The 19,932-nt window shown below is 54.1% G+C and overlaps 6 protein-coding genes across 6 annotated transcripts; 3 read left to right on the top strand and 3 right to left on the bottom strand.

The window, feature by feature from the left end:
• Nucleotides 1–757: 757 nt before the first annotated feature.
• On the top strand, nt 758–1,578 carry N7506_011772 (copper acquisition factor BIM1-like domain-containing protein; the record flags this gene model as incomplete). The annotated part of the gene is made up of 3 exons (XM_056961063.1): nt 758–968; nt 1,015–1,328; nt 1,372–1,578. The coding sequence occupies 3 exons, from the start codon at nt 758–760 to the stop codon at nt 1,576–1,578; spliced, it is 732 nt and encodes a 243-aa protein (XP_056805597.1).
• Nucleotides 1,579–1,705: 127 nt separating this feature from the next.
• Nucleotides 1,706–2,877, bottom strand: N7506_011771 (alpha/beta fold hydrolase; the record flags this gene model as incomplete). Its single annotated transcript, XM_056961062.1, has 2 exons — nt 1,706–2,004; nt 2,031–2,877. The coding sequence occupies 2 exons, from the start codon at nt 2,875–2,877 to the stop codon at nt 1,706–1,708; spliced, it is 1,146 nt and encodes a 381-aa protein (XP_056805596.1).
• A 755-nt stretch (nt 2,878–3,632) lies between these two features.
• On the top strand, nt 3,633–7,571 carry N7506_011770 (uncharacterized protein; the record flags this gene model as incomplete). Its single annotated transcript, XM_056961061.1, has 3 exons — nt 3,633–3,677; nt 3,797–6,283; nt 6,330–7,571. 3 exons carry the CDS (start codon nt 3,633–3,635, stop codon nt 7,569–7,571), a joined length of 3,774 nt encoding a protein of 1,257 aa, XP_056805595.1.
• Nucleotides 7,572–9,083: 1,512 nt separating this feature from the next.
• hexA (putative Woronin body protein HexA) lies at nt 9,084–10,973 on the bottom strand (the record flags this gene model as incomplete). The annotated part of the gene is made up of 2 exons (XM_056961060.1): nt 9,084–10,095; nt 10,528–10,973. Coding segments are annotated over 2 exons (1,458 nt in total), but the record flags the coding sequence as incomplete, so codon positions are not given.
• Nucleotides 10,974–13,513: 2,540 nt separating this feature from the next.
• N7506_011768 (uncharacterized protein) lies at nt 13,514–15,784 on the bottom strand (the record flags this gene model as incomplete). The annotated part of the gene is made up of 4 exons (XM_056961059.1): nt 13,514–14,211; nt 14,266–14,531; nt 14,591–14,989; nt 15,204–15,784. 4 exons carry the CDS (start codon nt 15,782–15,784, stop codon nt 13,514–13,516), a joined length of 1,944 nt encoding a protein of 647 aa, XP_056805593.1.
• Nucleotides 15,785–17,504: 1,720 nt separating this feature from the next.
• Nucleotides 17,505–19,530, top strand: N7506_011767 (uncharacterized protein; the record flags this gene model as incomplete). The annotated part of the gene is made up of 2 exons (XM_056961058.1): nt 17,505–18,585; nt 18,644–19,530. The coding sequence occupies 2 exons, from the start codon at nt 17,505–17,507 to the stop codon at nt 19,528–19,530; spliced, it is 1,968 nt and encodes a 655-aa protein (XP_056805592.1).
• Between the last annotated feature and the right edge of the window lie 402 nt (nt 19,531–19,932).

The following is a 19,932-nucleotide window of genomic DNA, read 5'->3' as shown; positions in this document are numbered from 1 at the left end:
GGCACTCGTGTAAATAGACTTGAGATCTATAGAAACGGAAACAGCTAACCCTAATCCCTTATACAAAGGACCTCGTGGGAGGTAGGTAAATTCTCCTCTCCACAGCTCACCCTAATACCTGACTTGTCAAGGATTAAGCTGATAACACCATGGAGTCAAAAAAATACTGAATCGAGATCAATCCATTCCAAAGTATTCATGTTCAACCTTATTTTTGGAGCACGTTTTGGTAAAGCTACGGTATTACTACCGCACTATTTTTATCCCCGCATGATACTCCTGACTTCTTGCAACAAAATGATGCAGATCCAACTCGCATTTAAACACACCAAGTCGAGAATGATATTTTTGGACAAAGATCCTCCGTACTCCGCTAAGCGCCCTGTTCCCCTCCGGACGTTAGCGTCCCGCCCGGCGCTTCCACCCAACTCGCTCAGCGAATCACATTGCAGAATCAGCCTTCAAGTGATGGCACTTGCAGCTGGCTGTGATGATCCCGGGCCACCCCTGCTCTCCATCACTACCTGGAGCCAGTCACGCATGGCCGGCCCTGCAGTCCCAGTCACATTTGCTGTGCGAGCTTTTACTCGCTCGCTCCAGCCATGGCCGGTACCCCTCAAAAAGACCGACCGGCCCTCAAAATTATGGCTCGGTCTTGTCCTGAGCTTCTGCCTTTGGTCTTGCATGCTTCGTCCAGAGAATCACGTCTGAGCCGGCTCGACTGGAAAAATCGTTGTCTTCGCTTTTGTCTCACAATATGGTTCTCTCACAAATATCACGATGGACCTCCATCCTCATGCTGTGCCTGGGTCTCGCGCAGGCTCACACCGTCATCACATACCCCGGCTACCGAGGAAACAACCTCCACACAAACGGCACAGTCGAGCAGGCCAACGGTCTCGGTGTCGCATATGATGTGAAGAACGGCTCATATATTTTCCCCTATGGAATGGAGTGGATTTATCCTTGTAAGACACAATCCCAAACTTCCTTTAAACTCACCTAACTTCCCAGGCGGCGGTATGCCCAGATCGACCAACCGGACCAAATGGCCCATCAGCGGCGGTGCAGTCGCCTTCCAACCGGGCTGGTTCCCGGGCCACGCAACCGCCTTGATCTACGTCAACCTCGGATTCGGCGAGATCCCGGAAAACATGAGCCACCCCGTCGTTCCGCCCTTCCAGATCACGGGCCCGACGAACAATCCTTACCCGGGTACCGTGTGCCTGCCGCAGGTGCCTCTGCCGGCGAACATCAGCGTCAGCCCTGGTGATTACGCTACTATTCAGCTTGTCGAGACGGCCAAGCATGGTGCGGCCCTATACAACGTATGTTATCACCAATTTCCATCGGATGATCCTAACTTTTTAGTGTGTCGACATCGAGTTCGCAGAAGACGGCGATGACTCGGTCGAGACGGTGACTCGCGACAACTGCTTCAATTCATCCGACATTTCCTTCCAGTACATGTACACCACGAGTGCGATTGGCTCTGGTGCGGCGATGCTGCATACGCCTGGACTGTCGGCGGCGCTCGTCCCTCTCTTGCTGGCGGGTGCGCTTGCTCTGTACCTGTAGATGTTTGTTTTGCATTGCGTTCTCGTCTTTCTTGCGCCATACCCCTGGTTTATCATACTTAAAATTCAAATTGCATGGTATAAGCATTCATATGATGCCGAGTATATCAAAAAGATGCTTATATCAATTATACTGCACGATCACGCACACCACCGATCAAGTCCAGAATAGCCCTTGACACCTCATCCGGACTCTCCTGCGGCGTCCAATGTCCAACTCCATCCACCATCCGCAGAATCCTTAGATCAGCACAAGACACCCCATCCCTCATCTTCTCAATAGCACCAGGCTCCTGATAGTTCCCCCAATCCAACTTCCCTGAGACAAACGCACAAGGCGGCTCAAGCTTCTTGCCCGCAAAGACCTCAAAGTCCCGCGTGTACTTCCCCCCAGCCGCCGTGCGGACCCGATACCAATTCAACCCCCCTGGAACCCCGTCCGCCCATACTCACCAGCGTAAACGTCAAGCTCCTCGTCCGGCAGCCACCCCTTTGAAGATTCCCCCGTCGGCTCCCTCGCCATATCCAACGCCACCGTCCCCGGCATCGTCTCACCCACCGGCATGATATAATACCCAGGCAACTGAACCAGATCCTCGGCGTCCCACTTCCCCAACGCACGAGGCCGATTCCCCTCCCACGACCCAGACTTCAAGTGAAAGTATCCGCGGAGGAATACCCGCATCTCCTCGGGTGACAGGTTCGACATCTCCGGTCCTGCTTCCGCGGTCGAGTAATACCACTTATAGTGCTTACGGCCAAGCAACGCAAGCTTCCCGTGAACGTCACCCGCCGACCCCTCCATCCCGCCCCCATCTCCGGTCCCAGTTCCGAGCGGCAACTCCGGACTCCCGTTAAAAGGATGGCTCATCAGCGCCACAGACTGGAAGAAATCCGGTCTCATGAGTGCGCACATGGCCGCGCTGACAGCGCCGCAGTCGTGGCCCGCGACGCAGGCTACGCTGCGGTAGCCAAGTGCGTGGACGAGCAGAACGATATCGCGGACTAGAGATGAGAGCGAGAATGTCGAGAGGTCGACTTCAGAGTAGGCGCGGTCGTCCCAGCCGGTTGTTCGGCCGAAGCCCCGTTGGTCGGGGGCTACGACGTGGTAGCCGGCTGAGGCTAATTTGGGGAGCACACGGCGCCAGGAGTATGCTATTTCTGGGAAGCCGTGGAGGAGGATTATCAAGGGTTTTGGGGTGGTTGAGTGGCCTGATTCGAGGATGTGAAAGGTTAGGTCGCGGGTTGGGATGTAGCGGCTTGTGACGCCTGCTGGGAGGGGGAGAGGTGGGAGGGGCATTGTGTTTTATGTGGAATGATTATATGTGAATGGATTGAGATTTGACAGGGTTCTACGTGAGGTGTAGTTATAGATGTCCACTCCCGAGGTCTAAAGAGCGGGGGAACGATCAGCCTCAACTGTTTGCAATGCTTTACAGATTTATAATATACCACTTCTTCAGGCGAATCAGAAATGACTAAATGATTCTAAATATCCACCTTGGGATATCTGTAGAAATCGTGTGTTGTGTGTAGTTCGACTCTGCGCTTGTTAACATACAACACATTGTTCTATACACAACTTTTATTCTCTGTCAGGCCATAGACATAGTCCAGATTCAATGCTAAGCTTTCCAGATACGAATATAGTAGAATGGATGTTTCGTGTATTAATAGTTAAATATAGTAGTCCACTCGTGCAAGCGGGTTCCTGAAGCGACCCACGAGAAACCAAAAAAAAGTCATGACGCAAGTGCGATCTGCTCTCGATCTGCCCCTACCAGCTTGGGGGCGTTTTCCAATTTTTACGGTGCCTTACTTCTCCCTGTCTCTCCTTGATCCTGACTGGTCGCGTCGATCTCCCCTCCAGGCTTCCAGGCTTCCAGCTTCCAGCTTCCCAGCTTCCCAGCTTCCCGGTTCCCGGTTCCCACCTCCTATACTGCATCATCACTTCACCTGCTCCACGCTATCCACCATCTCAGATCCCCGGCGCTGCATGAAGCAGTGTTCGGCTGGCTATCTGATTCCTCACCTACCCGACAAGATCTGGGAACAATGGCCTTCGGACGTCGCAAGAGAAGCGCCTCTGCCCATCTCCAGGTATGTGACACGCCTCGAGCCTGACGATCGATTCTGCCGGGAGATCAGTCGCAAAATCCTGCGATGCAACCTCCCGGGTAGCTGCACTGCATGAAACTGACAGCCTCCTCAATATCCAGCCGCTCTCCTCACCCGCTGCGCAATCCGCCCAGTCCGCCGCCAGCCATGCCTTTCTAAAATCACAACCCTCTAATGCGAGCCTCTCCTCCGCCGCCGCCGCAGCGGCTCTACGCAACCTCACACCCACCCCGACCCAGATCGAAAATGTCCAGACGAAGCGGATGGTCGAGCGCCGCGCCTCGACCCAGTCGCAGGCCCCGAACGGTCGGCGCTCCGCCAGCGCAAGTGCCACGCTCCGTCGCTCCGCCAGCAACAGCTCGATGACGGGTCGCACCTTTCGCGACCAATCCCCCGGTCGCCCGGCCACGAGCTCTGGTCCGGCTTCCCCGCCGAAAGATGTGCCCCCGCTACCCTCGTTTCCCTCCCAATATGCACCGCGCAAGCAGCCCGGTCGCCGCACGCTGAGCATGGAGCCGACGATGCGGTCGCCTCCGGGTTCGCCTCCCCGATCGGGAGCTCGGGAGCAGGGCAGAGGGTCTCCTATCCACATGGCTACGCACCAGCGCGTGACCAATCTCGGGACGCTGCCTGAATTGGAGCGGTCGGGGAGTCGCAACTCGGTGAATTTCTCGTATCCCACTGGCTCGCGGCCAACGTCGCCTTCAATTGAGAATACTACGATGAGTCTGCAGGGTGCGATAGAAGAGGTCCCTGAGCCCGCTCGAGAGAAGCCTCTGCAGGAGAGAACCCCGAACAGACCGAAACAGGCATCTAGCAGTGTCGAGGGAAGCCCCGCGGCTGGCAAGTCGGGTCGTTTGGCTGGCAGCGCTGCCGCTGCCGCACTCGCAGTCGGCGCGCAAAAAGACAGCTCCAAGGCGGCCGAGCAGCGGACTATAGCGCCTGCTTCGATTGATGTCGAACATGCACGCAACACAGCAGTCATCCCTGAACGGGACACCTCGTCCCGGGCTCTCCCTGAACGATGGCCCTCGACGGTCAAGGAGGAACCTGACGATAAGGAGATCCAAACACGTCAAGGCAGGAACCGAATGTCAACTGCATCACCCGATGCGCCAGCGCTGGCAGCGCCTCATTCGCCTTCGGGCCTGCAGCCTGAGCCACATCTCCGCCAGTCGAGCAGCCCAGGTCGCTCCGCTCGATTCGCCAAGTTGCTTGAAGTGACCGGCACCGGTGATCAGGTGCACCAGCCTCCGCCGAGATCGGTCTCTCCCGTCAAATCGGCACTCAAACACTCGAGGGGGTCTTCTCTTTCCCCAGATAGGAGACTCTCGGTGACCGGGCGCGTTCACCCCTCAAGCGAGCTATCGGACGGGACCTCTGTGGCTTCAGACGAAGGGTCTCGGATCGGTGCCAAGAAGAAGGCTGCCAAAGTCAGTTTCGACGACGAGGCCGAAGTTGTTGGCGTAGCAGCCAGTCCCCCTACCTCGCCCGAGGAGTACACACCCGAGTCACCACCGACCAAGGCCAAGTCTCGTATGAGCTGGCTCGGCGTTGGCAAGAAAACAACGCCCACGGAATTTGCCAGTGACGATGATTGGAACGTTGTTATCAAACCGCGCCAGGAGCTTCCATCCTTTGGTAGCATTCGTGGGAATAGAGACGGGTTAAAGCGATCTCCCATCCCAGATTTCAGCGACGAGTCCAGCTCGTCTGAATCCGATGTGGAACCGAAGCAGACAAATCATGCTGTTGGAGAGCTTCCCAAAGCTCCAGATCATGGGTACTTTCCTTCTACCGATGCCAATGTCTTGGAGCAGTTGTCTATATATGGTGCGCAACCAGCTGCGGACGTGACAAAAGACGCAAAAACTACTGATGAAACTGAGCAGCCCACTGCAGACTCAGAACTCTCCGTCCCTGCGATCGCTGTCGAGCCTGCTACTCCTCCAGCAGAAGAGCACAAGCGGAGCTTCGACTCCAAGAGATCTAGCATGGACCAGTACCAGATTCCAGGCGGGTTCCCACCCTCTGGCTCAGAGCGCAGCTTGAAGTCAGCGAAAAAGACCAAGGCCCAGACTGTGGCGAGCGCCGTTCCCAAGCTGAACGACGCGGATACCGACGAGGACTACAGCGACAGCATCTACAGTGATGCCGCCGAAGACATCGATGTTGACGTCGACGGTGACGGTTATGGATCCATCAATGCCATTGTCGATAGGCCGGCTCCAACGTCTGCACCTACCCGACCTCTGGAGACAGTTGCCGAATCCCGAGAGGCAACGCCAAAGCCCGTGAACCGTACCTTGATTGACAAAGACGCCCCTGAGCTTCCCCAGCCTCGCACGGTCACGCCAACCAACCATCCAGAGGAATCGCCTGCGTCTTCACCGGGCGAGCCTGCACCTCCGCAACCCAGAGCCATTCGCAACATTTCAAGTCAAAATGGCAGTCCCCAGGCACAGTCGAGTCGTGTTCGCCCCATTTCAATGGCTGTGGACACTAGCGGCGCATCTCGCACCCAAGACCGATGGTCCAGCAACGAGGCCTCTCCTCAGAGCGCCCAGGGCAAGCCACGCCCACTCTCTGTTGGTCCGGCTCTGCACAAAGCAGGGGGGGCTGCCATTCCCCCAGAGTCTCCGCCGGCAGACGTCCAACGGGAGTGATTCATCGAGCAGCTTCAAGCGATCCTCTCCTCGAGGAGACGCAGTCACGATGCGTCGGACCATGCGCGCCGGTGCAGGGAGTCCCCGAACCCAGCCTGAACGCAACGAGTCCCCACTCGATCACCGACCCATGTCGGCAGGCTCTTCAAACGGCACGATGCGCAAGACCCTTCGCGGGCCGGCTGGGGGTGAGCGTTACTCATTCTTCTCGACCAACAAAAAGGCGCCCCCAAGAGCAAAGTTCACAAAACCGCCCCCCAAGGCCGCTCGGTCAACGCGATTCGCCAACTCAGATGGTGAAAACGAGGACGAGGCCCGCCTTCAGTACTTCACCAGTCGATTTGCCGACTCCAGCGACGAAGACGAGCCCCGTGGCAATGCACTTCGTCCCGTTCGCGGTATCCCCCGCCGCCAAGGTGCCGACGACGGCGACTCCACCGAGCTGGATGACAGCTCTGAAGAAAGCCCACGTCAGCAGGCACACAGGGCCACTGCCCCTGTAGCCATTGCCTCACCACCGCGCTCCCGCGGCAAGAACGCACCGCAGAGCATGTCAGGAATGGCAGCGGTGGCCAAACAAAGAGGCATGACGCAGAGGGATCTGGAAGAGTTCATCATGGCGCCCCCTAGCAGCCGCAAACCGGGCCTTCTCACGCGTCTCGGTATAAAGAAACCCAAAAACTCAGACCACCGGATCCGCAAATCCGACGCTGAAAGCCCTTCGCGAAGAGACACCCCTTTAGAGCGCTCCCGCATGGAACTTGACGAAGTGCGCGACGGTCCCGCGAATGGAAATTATACCACAGTCACATCCATGGGAAGTCCCCAATCCCCTCACTCGAAACTGGTGAAGAGGAACTCCAAACGCCAATCCACAGGGCCTGAATCGTGGCCGCTGAGTCCTACAGTCAGAGACGAGCCTCTCCACCCAGTCGCAGAACAATCGCTCGACGTCCCTTCTCCTTTCCACGACGCATCTCAACCCGCGAGGGCAGCTCGCAATGAGAGCGTCGTCAATGGAGGTCCTGCTGCAGTCCCCGTTACAAAAGAGGCCGACGAGCCCCGCAGCCCAGATCTGAACCACGATAGCGCTTCGGAAATAACCAACCCGGAAGAACATGGTCAATCCGCTCGCGACGTCGTGATCGCTGGCTCGGGTCGGAAGAAACGCTTCCCTCTCCTCCGCAAAGCTTTCGGTCTGCGCGCTTGACGCACTCCTCTCTGATTCGAATATCCTACGTTTTAATGCCTATTTCCAATCTTCTTCCTATTCATTGTTCATTCTTGAGGAAGTGCCGATGCCTCGTCTTTCTCGAAAATCTGCCATTTTTCGCTGATATCTAATCTCTAATGACTGATATACGCCCTTTGGTCTTTTTGCTCTGGCCGTGGTTCTTCACCCGTCGGGTTTGCTGAGATATCCTGTTCCACCTGGCCGCTTTTTACTTTCTTTTATTATTTTGTTCTCTTTCCTTTCCTTTCCAGCTGGTGTGGCCTATTGGAATTGTTCCATGATACCCTCTTTTCTTGATTCACACCTTGTATTATTGTCTTTCGTTGATCTTCGATATCCTTCTTTTCGTCTTGGACTGGGCTGAGGCCCTGTGTGTTTCTAGACTTTTTGATAGATGGTACCAGGAAGAATTAATCTATCTTTGATCTAGACCTGCTTGGTGGAGTTGTCACTATCATATCAGTTGTATCTAAATTTGATGGTTATCAGTCGATACAGTAAGGTCCGCAAAGCTCGAGTCGGTGATTCATTCGAGTGTAGCTTATGCGATGTCCAGGAAAAGCGTCGAGTACGGACTACATGCAATTATACCCAATATCAAACGTCGTTGCGAATCTTTGAACAGAGACCTCCGAGAAATCGACCGAGGATCATCTTTGATCTCGAGTGTATCAAGACTAGAATCTCGTGGGCATGGTTCCGGGAGGATATCCTAGATCCATGGATAGGGTTGTGCCGAACCTTGGAACGGAACAGGTAATCCGACCACGCATCCATGGATCCTTAAACTCAATCGGCACCCAGCAGTAATAATCATTGATATTCCAGGGGTAACCTCACATCTTTTCGACAAGGGGGTTTTTGATATGCAATCCTTATAACCTACCAATTACGAAGCTGCTCAGGTGCATCTGAGATCAATTGCAAATTTGGTAGCTGTACGGAGTCCTCCGTACTCCGCACGCCGTGAGGGTCTGTCAATGCATAAGCAGGCTGCAAGGTAGAATCGGTATTTAAACAAAGAAAACAGTACGAAACATTGTAAGGTATACGGTACTTTGTGGCTGTAACGAATGGAAATGTGAAACAGGAAAGCCAATGGGGATCATACCAATGTCCAATGTAGCCTCGGGCGCCAATTGGCAAAAAAGTCCAAGGCTGGGGTCGAGTCACATCGGGCCAAGACGAGTCAGAGGCAACATGTGCGGGAATGCGGTTTCGGCCCAACTGTTTTCTTACCCGAGACCGAGACCAATGCTGTCACAGACAGGTTCCTTGGATCATACGAGGTTGTTGCTGTTTGTTACTGTTTACTACGGCCTACGGTCGGAACCTCGGTACAGGAGAAATCCATTCGCATTTTCACACAATTTGCATACATCATTGAAAGGAAATCGTCAGACAAAGGAAAATTAAATCACACAAAAGCTAAGCACTATTTCATCACATGGATGAGGTACAAGCGTATCCAGACCTCTCTCCAAACATTTACAGGCGGGAGCCGTGGATGACCTTGTAGTCGACGACGAGCTCACGGCCACCGTCGTTGATGACGAGGGCGCGAACGGAGCCACGGCCGTCGGAGAAGGCGTCGGAGATGCGCTTGTGCAGGCTGCCCTGGGAGATGACCTGGAGGCCCTGCTTGACATCACCGGACTCGGTCATGGCAACGAGACGGTTGTCATCACGGATGTCCAAGATGCGGTAGGTCTTGAAGACGGGGCCGAGCATGGTCTGGACGACGACGGAGGGGGAGGGGTTGGCGACGAAGCTGGACTCCTCCTGCAACTTGCGGGTGAAGAGGTCGACACCGAGGTAGCGGTGCTGGCCGGTCTGGGGGGAGACCGAGATGCGGATGACCTGGCAAGGGCGGCCCTGGAGGATCAGGATGTCGCCGATGCGGATGAAGTGGCAGGGGATGGGGACGGTCTCGCCGGAGGAGGAACCGCGGTTGCGGGGCTCAACAACGCGGACGTTGGCGGCGGGAGGAGCGACCTCTTCATGGTCGTCAGCACCAGCGTGGGAAGAAGCGTGGGAGTGGGAGAAGGGGTGGGCGACGCGGTCGACAGCGCGGCCAACGCCACGGCGGAAAGAGTGGTATTCACCTTCGTCGTCGTAGTAACCCATCTTGGAAGGAGTTCCGCGGACGGTTGACTTTGAGACCTTGACTTGAGTAGGAGCCTTGGTGGAGGCTGAGGAGGAAGCGTAACGAGTACGGGTGGGCTGAACCTCACGAAGGTACGCGTCGTCGGCTCTGTAAGAGTCGGTGGGAGCTTGGGGAGTTCGGTTGTACGAAACTTCCGAAGACTCGGGCTGGTAACCGTAGGCGGAGTCTACGGGTTGACGGTAACGACGGTCGTAAGAGACGTCGAGGTCGTAGGCAGGGGAAGTCTTGTGACGGTAGTCTCGTTCAGTGAGGTCGATTTGATTCTCGACGGCCTTGTCGTAGACTTGAGAGTGTTCCTCGTAAGTAGACTGAGGTTGAGGTTGACTGGGGTAGCTAAGGGTAAAGATGTCAGCCCAGGGATCCACGGGTACCATAAACATATAAACAAAACAACCGGGTCACCGCTAATTGGAAGTGGATCAGGTTTTGGTGACACGTAATTTTAGTCCGGGACTAAATCCGTAACACTCTAGACCCGGATAGGAGATCTCACAACAAATAGCAGTAAACAGCGGCTGATAGTTCGCCTGCGGGTTCCACTCGCCAGCTGAATTGTGGATCTCCGGTGGCTTGTGCTCACGCTGTTTTTGGGCTGTTTTGCTCGTTTTCCCTCGTTCGGTGGTAATATAACAAAACAAAACAGAGCCCAAAAAGACACCGCAAATCACAAGCAAACCGGCGGTAAGCCAGCCGTCGACCGAAGACCGGAATTCAGGGCAATTGACAAGCAATTGGGGGGTTCGAGGGGAAACATAATTGACGTACCGTTCACGGGTGAGCTGAACTTCGGGGAAGTCCTGATCGTAGGATCGCTGAGTACGCTGGTAGGAAGGGTACTGCTGATCGTACTGCTGATCGTACTGCTGCTCAAACTGCTGCTCCTGCTGGTATTGCTGGGGGTGGGGCTTGTGCTGCTGAGCGTGGAACTGCTGAGGGTGCTCTTCTTGAATGCGCGGGCGCTGTTCTTGAGTCACACGGAATTCGATCTCTTCCTTCTTGGGTGCGGGAAGGGGAGCGGGAGCAGAACCTTGAGTATCTTCCCGTTCGACGCGCGAAGGACGATCGAAATTGACTTCTCCCTCTACTCGTTCTTGAGTAGTTTCAGAGACAGCGTCACTCCGGTACGACGACGGGAAGACACTGAAGGGGATGGGGACACGGGCGTCAAAGTCCAGATTGCCGGACTGATGGTCTTTTCTATGCCTTTCGAACTGTCGTTAAACAACTCGAAAGACTCAAGAAAAGACTTAGGTGGGGAAGTCTTTCTCGAAGGAAGTAGAAAGGTAGTGCAATTAAGCTTGGAATGTAAGATCGGAATGGAAGAGGAAGAAAGAAGAGGGAGGAATGGCTGGCGAACGTCACGATTATTTATGGTTGGGAGGTTTTGTTTACGCCGCCTTGCCGGTTTGGGGTCCCGCTGATCACCGAGGCTTTCCCTTTCTTCTTTTCTTTTATTCTTCTGTTTTGTCTTATTAGATTGCCAGTGTCAATTCAATCCTACGGTGTACTTTGAATGTACAGATTTTTCCCTTCAAGACTGAGACCCCGTTTCTTGTTCACTCTTACAGACGGTGTATGGATTCCGCTAACAATACAATAGGGTATCTTCACATGGGGGGAGCCACCTCTGCGCGTATCACCGCGCCACCCATCCCCATAGCAACCTGACGGGTCGAATCGGAAATCTGGATCTCCTTGCCGATCGCGTTTGGGTATTGCGTTTGTGATTGCGGAGAAAGCGAGAGGGAAAAAAAGCAGGATTCAGGGGGCCATTTCCCTCGGCCGGAAAAGTGTCCTCATCTCACACTTATATCTGTGCAAGTCGATGGGGAAAAATTGAATACAGACGCCATCGGTCCACCTTCAAAACCCGTTGGACAACGCAGCAGTACTGTATTATTGCGTTACTGCACAATACACATGCAACCCGATCCACCAGAAAGTGATTCATCGAGCTCCCGTTGCTGGGGACCCTCTTTTGGGTCCCCAGCCCCGGCCCAACCACCCCGAGACGACAGCGCATGCATCTAGACCCTCTTACCGCAACGAGGCTGGGAGCTCCAACGTGTAATTTTCGTACTTTCTCCCATTTTGATATCATTCTTCCGGGGAAGCCAATGATGGTGCTCAATTGCGTACGGAGTGCCCAGCCTTCACCTTTTCTTCAAGCTCCAAGGTGTAAGCTTCTCATTGGTCAATGTGGTTGCATGGAACTCGTAATATGCACTCCGTCGGAGCATGTGCAAATGGCGAATCGATTGTGCCGGCCAAAAATAACTCAAGCCTATCATAGCAATACTCAATTGTACGGAGTACAGAACACCAATAGTATCTTGAAAAGTCACAGCAATCATTGGCCTAGACCGTTACTGTCTTCATAGCTATACGGGGTTCCCAGGTGCATACTCCGTACGGAGCATCCGTCAGACGGTGACTGTGGTCAACCTGGAGTTGTACTTTCATACCCTGTGCCTTTTGGCACAATTAAAGCCAGTTTGATACTAGAATTATGCTGAACACAACCTCGGAAGGTCCACTATCCAAGATTCATACCGGCGGCCAAGCCCTGGAGACTCCAAGGACCGATGCAGGAACAAACAGATGTTTGCCGGGGTGTCACTTTGGATATGCTGTTGCCTTGAAAGATTAGAACGAGCTGTAGAGGCCTGAGTCTACTCCGTATTGTTCTGAAGCTTTACTCCGCACTTCAAGGTTTGCACACAGAAAACATATGAGCTCAAAACAAAAGCGACCAAGGTCCTTTTACAACCTTGAAAGCCTCTGACCTAGGTTATTCACTCTGGGATGGAACTTGACTTAGGGTTGTCTGTTTACTGTTGCTATCCAAGGTTCTCAGTGTCCGTCAACCTTGGAACCGACCTCGGGAGTTGCCAGGTGAGGTCCACTATAAATATATCTTCCCGGAACTGGACTTGAGCTTTTGATATTGAGCGTAAACTTCAAACCAAAGGTTGGAATATATGATGCCTACAATTTTCCAAGTTATTATTGGACCTTCCAGGTTTCTCCCTTTAAACCCATAGCTTAGTACCAGGCTTTGGAAGCCTTCGTTACGTCGAGTCTAAGAGTGTGGGTATCTACATATTTTGAGCCTGACAAGCACCCAGCCGAAAAGCTCGGGCAATTAGGCTCTTCCAAGGTTGTGAAAGAGCCCATGCTGGAGCTGGCAGGGACAACCTTGGAAGGCATTGTGCATGGATATGCCCAGGTGAGAACCTTCCAGGGTCCCAAGGTTGTTAACGGCAGTTTGCCTATCGCACCTGGGCAAAACTAGTGGATAAACTTCCAAGGTTGAAGGAATACTAAAGTTTGGTGTGAGGTGACCATGGACTTCAGGAGTGAACAAAGGAGCAATGATATTATTCCCAGAATGAAGAATTTCCTAAACGACAAGACATCCTATATAGGACTGGACTATCCCAACACCGATGAGGCATTCGCCGAAACGAAAGACAAAAAAAAAAGGTCAGAAGAATCTGAACATGACTATACCAAGCAGGGAGAGTCATAGCGAAGCATATAAACCCAGGCAAAAAGCAACTAAACAAAAGGCACTGGAAATGACCATGAGCCTCGTTTTCCCCCAATGACGCCGACCGGTATGGAATGAGATAAAAAACAAAAGAGAAGAAAAAGGGAGCTGGAATCAGGTTCTAGTATACATCGGTAAAGCAATTGAGAGGGGTATCGTGATGCGAAGCAAGCTCAAAGGAATGGAACCGAGAAAGAACTACCGTTCACCAAACTTGCCATACTCCTGCTGCCACTTGAGCAGATGGCGAGTCAGCACATCCATCATCTCGACGCTGCTGAGTTCCTTGAAGTCTTTCTCGTGGTTCGACTCGCCGTATCCGCCATCTGTGGTCGCAGGCGCGGACTCGCCGCCGTCGCTGCCGGCCGACGGCATGGCACTGTCGATTTGATCAACCATGCTTTTCAAAAGCAGGCCCTGTGCTCGGTCGCCGTTACCGGTCGGCGTGGACGAGTTCTCGCTGGCGACTGCCATTTCGACTTGCATGCGCGAGATGAATTCGAGAATCGCTGCGACTCGGCGTTTCATCTCGTTCATCGTCGTTCGCTGGGGGTGCATGTGGCGCGGTTTGCTGGGTCGTCCGGACTCCCCGCCGTTCATGTGGGTTCCGTTCACTCCGTATCCGACGCGCGGGGAGTCTGCGCCAATCTCGTGGGATTGGCCTCGGCGCGGCGAGTTCGCCATGTACCCGGCATCACCATTGCCATTGGTATCTCGGTCTTTGGTATATTGATTTCGTCCAACGCGACCACGGCGTGCGGGAGGCCGGCCGGATTTGCGGGTTGATGGCCGCGCAGGAGTGGGCTCTTGGGGTGTTGGGGTATTAGGGCTTGCCTGTGTAGCTTCAGGCTCGGGTGGTGCGGTCTTGATTGGAGAACCAGTCTCATTGTCGGAATCTGCTTAAGTCATAAGTAATGGGGATTATAATTCTGGTGGAAGAGTTCACTGACCATCTCCTTTGCGACGGGTAGTTCTCTCCTTGCGACGATTCGACGCTTCAGGAGCCTCCGTCTCAACATCGTCGGCCTCTTTGGGTTGCTCTTTATCGAGCTGGGTGCGAGACGGAGCCCTTTGTCTCCTGGTCCCGTTCCCGTTGACTGCGGGCTTTTGTTTGGGCGCATCCTCGGAAGGTGGATGGGATCCGGATTTGCTGCGCTTTGACACAGCGCCAGGTGATGGTGACGTAGTTCGCGGGCGTTTTGCTCCATCCCTGTTGCTAGGCGAGTTGTCAGTAATCATACTTGGGCAAGGGCGTTGATCGAGGATAATACGCACGTTGCGCTCTCACTCCGACTTCGCTTTCCCAAATGAGTCTCATTCTCATCGGGGTTGCTTTTCGTGTCGGCCTTGCTCTCCTCAATTGCGCGTCGAATCAATTCTTCCTCATCGTACGCGGCATCGCGGCTGTTCATGGTAGATCGCCGCTTGGCATGAGCAGCGGCACTTTCACTCGCTTTGTCGCTGCTGCGGGATTTGGGATCCTTGGACCGGCGCGAGATTTCCCTGGGGATCTCTCTCGAGGAAGCCCGAGAAGACGGCGCTGGAGATGGGGCTACCGCTGGCACCGCGGGGGATACTGCGGGCTGCGCTGGAGGGGCTGGTAGAGGCGGAGGAGGAGGCGGCGGGGGCGGTGCCGCTGCCGGTGCGACAGGAAGGTAGGTGGATGAGCGTGTGCTGAATGATGGTTAGCAATTGTCCCTGGCGTAGTTCACAGCGCAATGTATCAAGTATCGACAATTCGTGGCCTGCCGTGGAAAGCGACTGTTGGCTGGGCCGGGCAGCAGCCCCTCCAAGCAGCGAAAACAGACCAGGAAGATTGAGACACGAGACCAGTGTACAATATTCTGCAGGGATAATTGCAAGACGGAAGAGGTGTATGTCCACTTACCCATTAGGTTCGTCTTTGATTTTGTGCAAATCTTTCCGGCACTCCTCACAGAAATATTCGTCGGGACTTGTCGCCTCATCCATGATTCCGACGCAGCCACCATGCTGCCAGACTTTGCAGAGATCACACTGGATGAACATGCTGCCGATTTCGTCTGTAAGAGGGTCCGATGGGTCAAGGGGGCCCTGGATGGCCTCCAGCTTGATGGTGCCGCGACCGAGAGCCTCGCGACGAGATTGAGGCAAACCTGGATATTCCTGCTGAGCACAGAGACACCGAGTTACTTCTTCCTCCTCATCATCGAGGTCTTCGTCATCTTCGTCGCGGGCATCGTCGTCATCGTCATCGTGGGCGCGCTGGCGCTGCCGCGTTTGTGGCAGGTCTTTCGATCCGGATTCAGCATCATCGATGGACTGAGACCGGTGACCGGACGAAGCGTTGGGGGAGGGATTTTTATGGTTCGATCGTGTGCTCCTCTCTCGAGTGTGAGAATTGGAGGAGCTGGAGGAGGAGTTGGTGTGCTGAGGGAGAGCAGGAGAGGGTTGGGACGTGCGAGCCCGAGAGGAACGACGGGGTGACATGGTAGGTGGGAGGGTTGAGGATTGAAAGAAAGTATATGAGTGCTCTGGGAGCCGGGTTGAAAGGAATGAACGAGGACTCGAGCTGATGGCTGGTCAGTTCCCAGCAACCTCGAGAAAAGCCGGTTGCGAGGGAGCTGTTGCGCGCGATTGGGAGCTCTCTGAGAGAGGCAGCAGGACAATTGAGAGTCACAGTATCTGTATCAAGGCATCACAAGGCTCGATAAAGAGCCCGATGACTACATAGTCCGAGAAGCAAATCCGTGTTATGGCGGGGAGGAGGAAGAGAAGAAAAGCACCGGCGCCGGAAAGGGACTCCAAAAGATCCAATCGCCGGTTTCCCCGCTCTCGACGCCTCTCGACGCGAGACTTTTTTTCATTTTTCTTCCCACACTGCCCTTGGTGTTTTTTCCGCTCTACATTCCTCTATTCCTCTGTTCATTATTCATTTTGGAAACAGAATCGAAAGGAGGACGTCCCTTTGCTGGCCTTGGTCGATCGACCCCCAAGTCGCTGTTCCCGCCGTTCCCGTTTTGCAGTGCAGCGGGACAAAAACAACGAGCCTGCAAGTGAAACGGAGCTAACCAGTGAGGAGCAGCACCGCTCCTTAGGTGCTTCCCTAGCAAAGTGAACATTCTCACGTTTTATGCGACACCCTTGGGAATTGCGCAGCGCAGACAAAGTCCAAGAAAAATGACACCGACAGAGAAGCGCTGACAGGGCTCGAGAATTTTACAGTCGCAAGGCCATACCCTATCTACCTCCTCTGATCTTCTTACTGTCCATAATTTACACTACAACCCTTGTGATATGAGTTTAGGTTCAATCCTTTCAATGAGTGACTCACAGGAATGTGCCCGCCGCTGTGGGTATGATCTCATACCCAACATTGGAAAGACACCACCTGCCCTGGTCATGATTCTTCTGTCACAGCCCGATCACTCCTGTCCTCGATATCCTCCTCCTTTCCCTCCGAAGCGCATGTACGTGGTGGATATGTGGATATGTATCGCGGGGCTCAGCGGGCTCAGCGGGTTTTCAGCATAGCCTGGGAGGATTCAACAAGGGCCAATCGCGTTTGATTGAGGATTGTTGCACAAGCTTGGTTTTTGTCTGATTGTTTGTTGGGTGATGCTCAGCCATCATTCCAGGCAAGTGAAGACGCCCACGGAGTGACTGCGAATGCAGGTACCAGTGGAAGATCGGAGGGGGTGTTCACACCCTCCAAAAGCCGCAGCACAACACATGTAGACCCCACGGTCCCTGGAATATGATACTCTGTTCTCCGTATAGGAGGGATTCATCTGGGTAGTACCCGTGGGATAGGTCCAAGATGCGTAATGCAATAGCCCCGAGGTCATTTTGGGAGGATTACCCAAAGGGGATTAGCGTATCGTGTTCCGAATTCCCGTGACTCGTCTTGTTCTCTTCACATCCTCAACCCCTCTTATTACTCTCCTCCGATTTGTCCATTTGGCTTGAACTTGGTTCTGGAATTGATTCCAGAGATATCTCCGTTCTATTTTTGCCCTCCGTATCCCGCCGACCCTTTATCTTGGATGTGCTGAGTAATAGCACTATTTTGTGGGTAGGTTGATATTCACCTCCGGATTGTGGACAACTAGACGAAAGGTGGGGATTGGACCGGAGTCTCCTCTCCCAGCTCGGCCTGTGTTCTGGTCTACCTTCCGGATGGATTACATGTGTAGCAGGGTCAATACTTATGCCAGTCTACAGAAATTGGACCACATCCCTCAATCGGGCCGATACCCCGATACCAAAGCACCGATCCTCGTTTATTAGCCCCTGCGGAACAGAAACGGTGGCGGGCAAGATCAGAACAGAGCCAACGGGCTGGAAATCCATACAAATAGCATCGCCCGCGGTTGAGGGCGAGCGTGGAGACTTGCATGATGGCAGCTACATTGAGTACGTCTGCTCAGGGACACATAGTCCGGACCGTTTGGTTTCCGCCGGAGACCGGTCTGCTAGTTATTCAATTACTGACGTGGAGTGCACTCATGTAGACGGGGCGCTCAACTCAGCCCCTGACACGCCCTCTACCATCTATCCCGATCGTCTGATCCGTCCTCTCCCAAGACGAACACTGCGCTCTCGCCTGCCGTCTGATGCCGCGGACACAATCTACTACCCACCCACTCCACCCGCATCCCAGATCTTCTATGGAGTCTCTGCAGACTCCGAAGAGGCGGTGAATGAGTCCAAGGTCTATGTGCAGCAGACCGTGGAGACTGAATTCTCGCCGGAGGTGGACACACATAGTTTTGAGACGGCAGTAGAGTTGGAGAGTGGGGATGAAGATGGTCCTGTAGTGGTCCGCCGCAGTGGTGTCCGGAGGTCTTCTCTCTCTCCCTCTCCCTCCTCCAACGGTCATCCCAACTTCCCCGCCGACGCACCCCAAGCCAAGTCCTCCTCGTCTGGCCCTGACGGCTACGACGCCTTTGAGAATACCAATAACAAGAAAAAGCGGAAGATTCCCACCCCCGGGAATTTGGGAGGACACCACTCTGCCTTGTCCCCCGAATTCGCCAGCATGGGATGCGCGAGCTCAACCCCCGCGCCGCCCCCGCCTCCACCAGAGTCGACGGGCACATATTATGGGAATGGAAACCCGGCGTCGCCATTAGGAAGTGGGATCTCCGGCTCCGGGCGAGGTCGACTTGGAAGACCAGTGGTTCGCAGCAGCAGCAGAACTCCGCTCTCGGCCAATGCCCAGAATGGATGGATGCACACGCGGGCGCCGAGTCGACGCGAGGGGCTGATGTCATCTCCTGATCCTTCCGGTATTTACTTCTCTCGATTGTGCCTTCCGTATTCGTATTTGCTAACTTCCCCCCTCAGCCGAGTCGTCCGACCAAGGAATCATTTCAACTGCCATCGCAAACGCAACACTCTCCTCCCCTCCCCGGGGTCCCAGCAACGTCAGTCTGCTGGAACAAGAAAACACCACTCCCACAAAGACTCAGTTCACATTCACCTGTGAGTCCGATTCGTCAAAGGGAATGGCCATGCAAAGAAACTTCTCCATTCCCAACCGTTCACCAACGTCGCCTCTCGGTCCTGCAAGCCAGAAGCAGAGAGGAATCCCTACACAGGCAGCACAGACTAGTCCCAACATGGGCGCAAACATGAGCCACGGCCCACCGGGCACGCAGCCAGCCGCTCAAAATGGCGAACCACCCGTGGTCCCGAAGAAAAAGCGGTCACCAGCCAGCGTCTACGCCATGTCCGCACGGCAGCGCAAGATCCAGCAACAATACACGAACCTGCACCATCCTCCAAGTCTGGAGGACATTTGGATTTGTGAATTTTGCGAATACGAGAGTATCTTCGGGCGTCCACCTGAGGCTCTCATCCGACAATATGAAATGAAAGACCGCAAGGAGCGCAAGCGACTGGCGGAAAAGAAGCGGCTTTTGGAAAAGGCCAAAATGAAAGGTCGCAAGACCAAGAAGGCTACTAAGAACGCATCGAAGAATGCGCAGCCCTACCAACAGGGATATGACCGCGCCTCGGTTGAACACTCCTCCGCTGGCGGCTCGGCACTTCCCGACGACGAATACAATGGTCACGAGTACGATGATGAACATTCTCCAATACCTCCCTCTGCGCCCGCCTCGCCTACTGATCTCAAACCCCCGCTCCCGGCCGGCAATCATCCAAAGATAACGGCTTCCGCTCCAGGCATCAAAGGAGCTGCGGACGCGGGGGCAAGTCGACCGGCATAACAGGCCTGATGGCCGATGGAGTTGTCCCGCTCTCTTTTTCTTTGGTTCTTTTGCGAGTTTGTCATTGCATTTTCGTTTCCGGATCGATGGGGCGTTTGTCATTTTTTCTTTTTTTCGGCGTTGAGCTTAGCATGAAGGAACTAGGAAGTCCCTTCAAATCCCCCTCAAGCATATTGGACTGGCGAGCTTTTTTTTTTTTGAGACTGTTAGTTGAAAGTGTAATTGTAATGTCCGCCCCTGAGCGATGTGCATACCCCGAATCAATGCGAGATGATCAAATGTTGACTTTGTCCAGTTGTAGCTTGTAGGACCAGATGAAACGTGCCAAGAGTATCAACCCTAGGATCTACACTGGCAATTGGTGCTCAACACAACCATAAGCAAGACTATTACTTTTTCAGG

This window comes from Penicillium brevicompactum (assembly GCF_028827555.1).
Source record: "Penicillium brevicompactum strain IBT 35665 chromosome Unknown utg000009l_segment0_segment0, whole genome shotgun sequence".
Classification (NCBI taxonomy): Eukaryota; Fungi; Ascomycota; class Eurotiomycetes; order Eurotiales; family Aspergillaceae; genus Penicillium; species Penicillium brevicompactum.
This window is presented reverse-complemented; position numbering and strand designations above follow the sequence as displayed.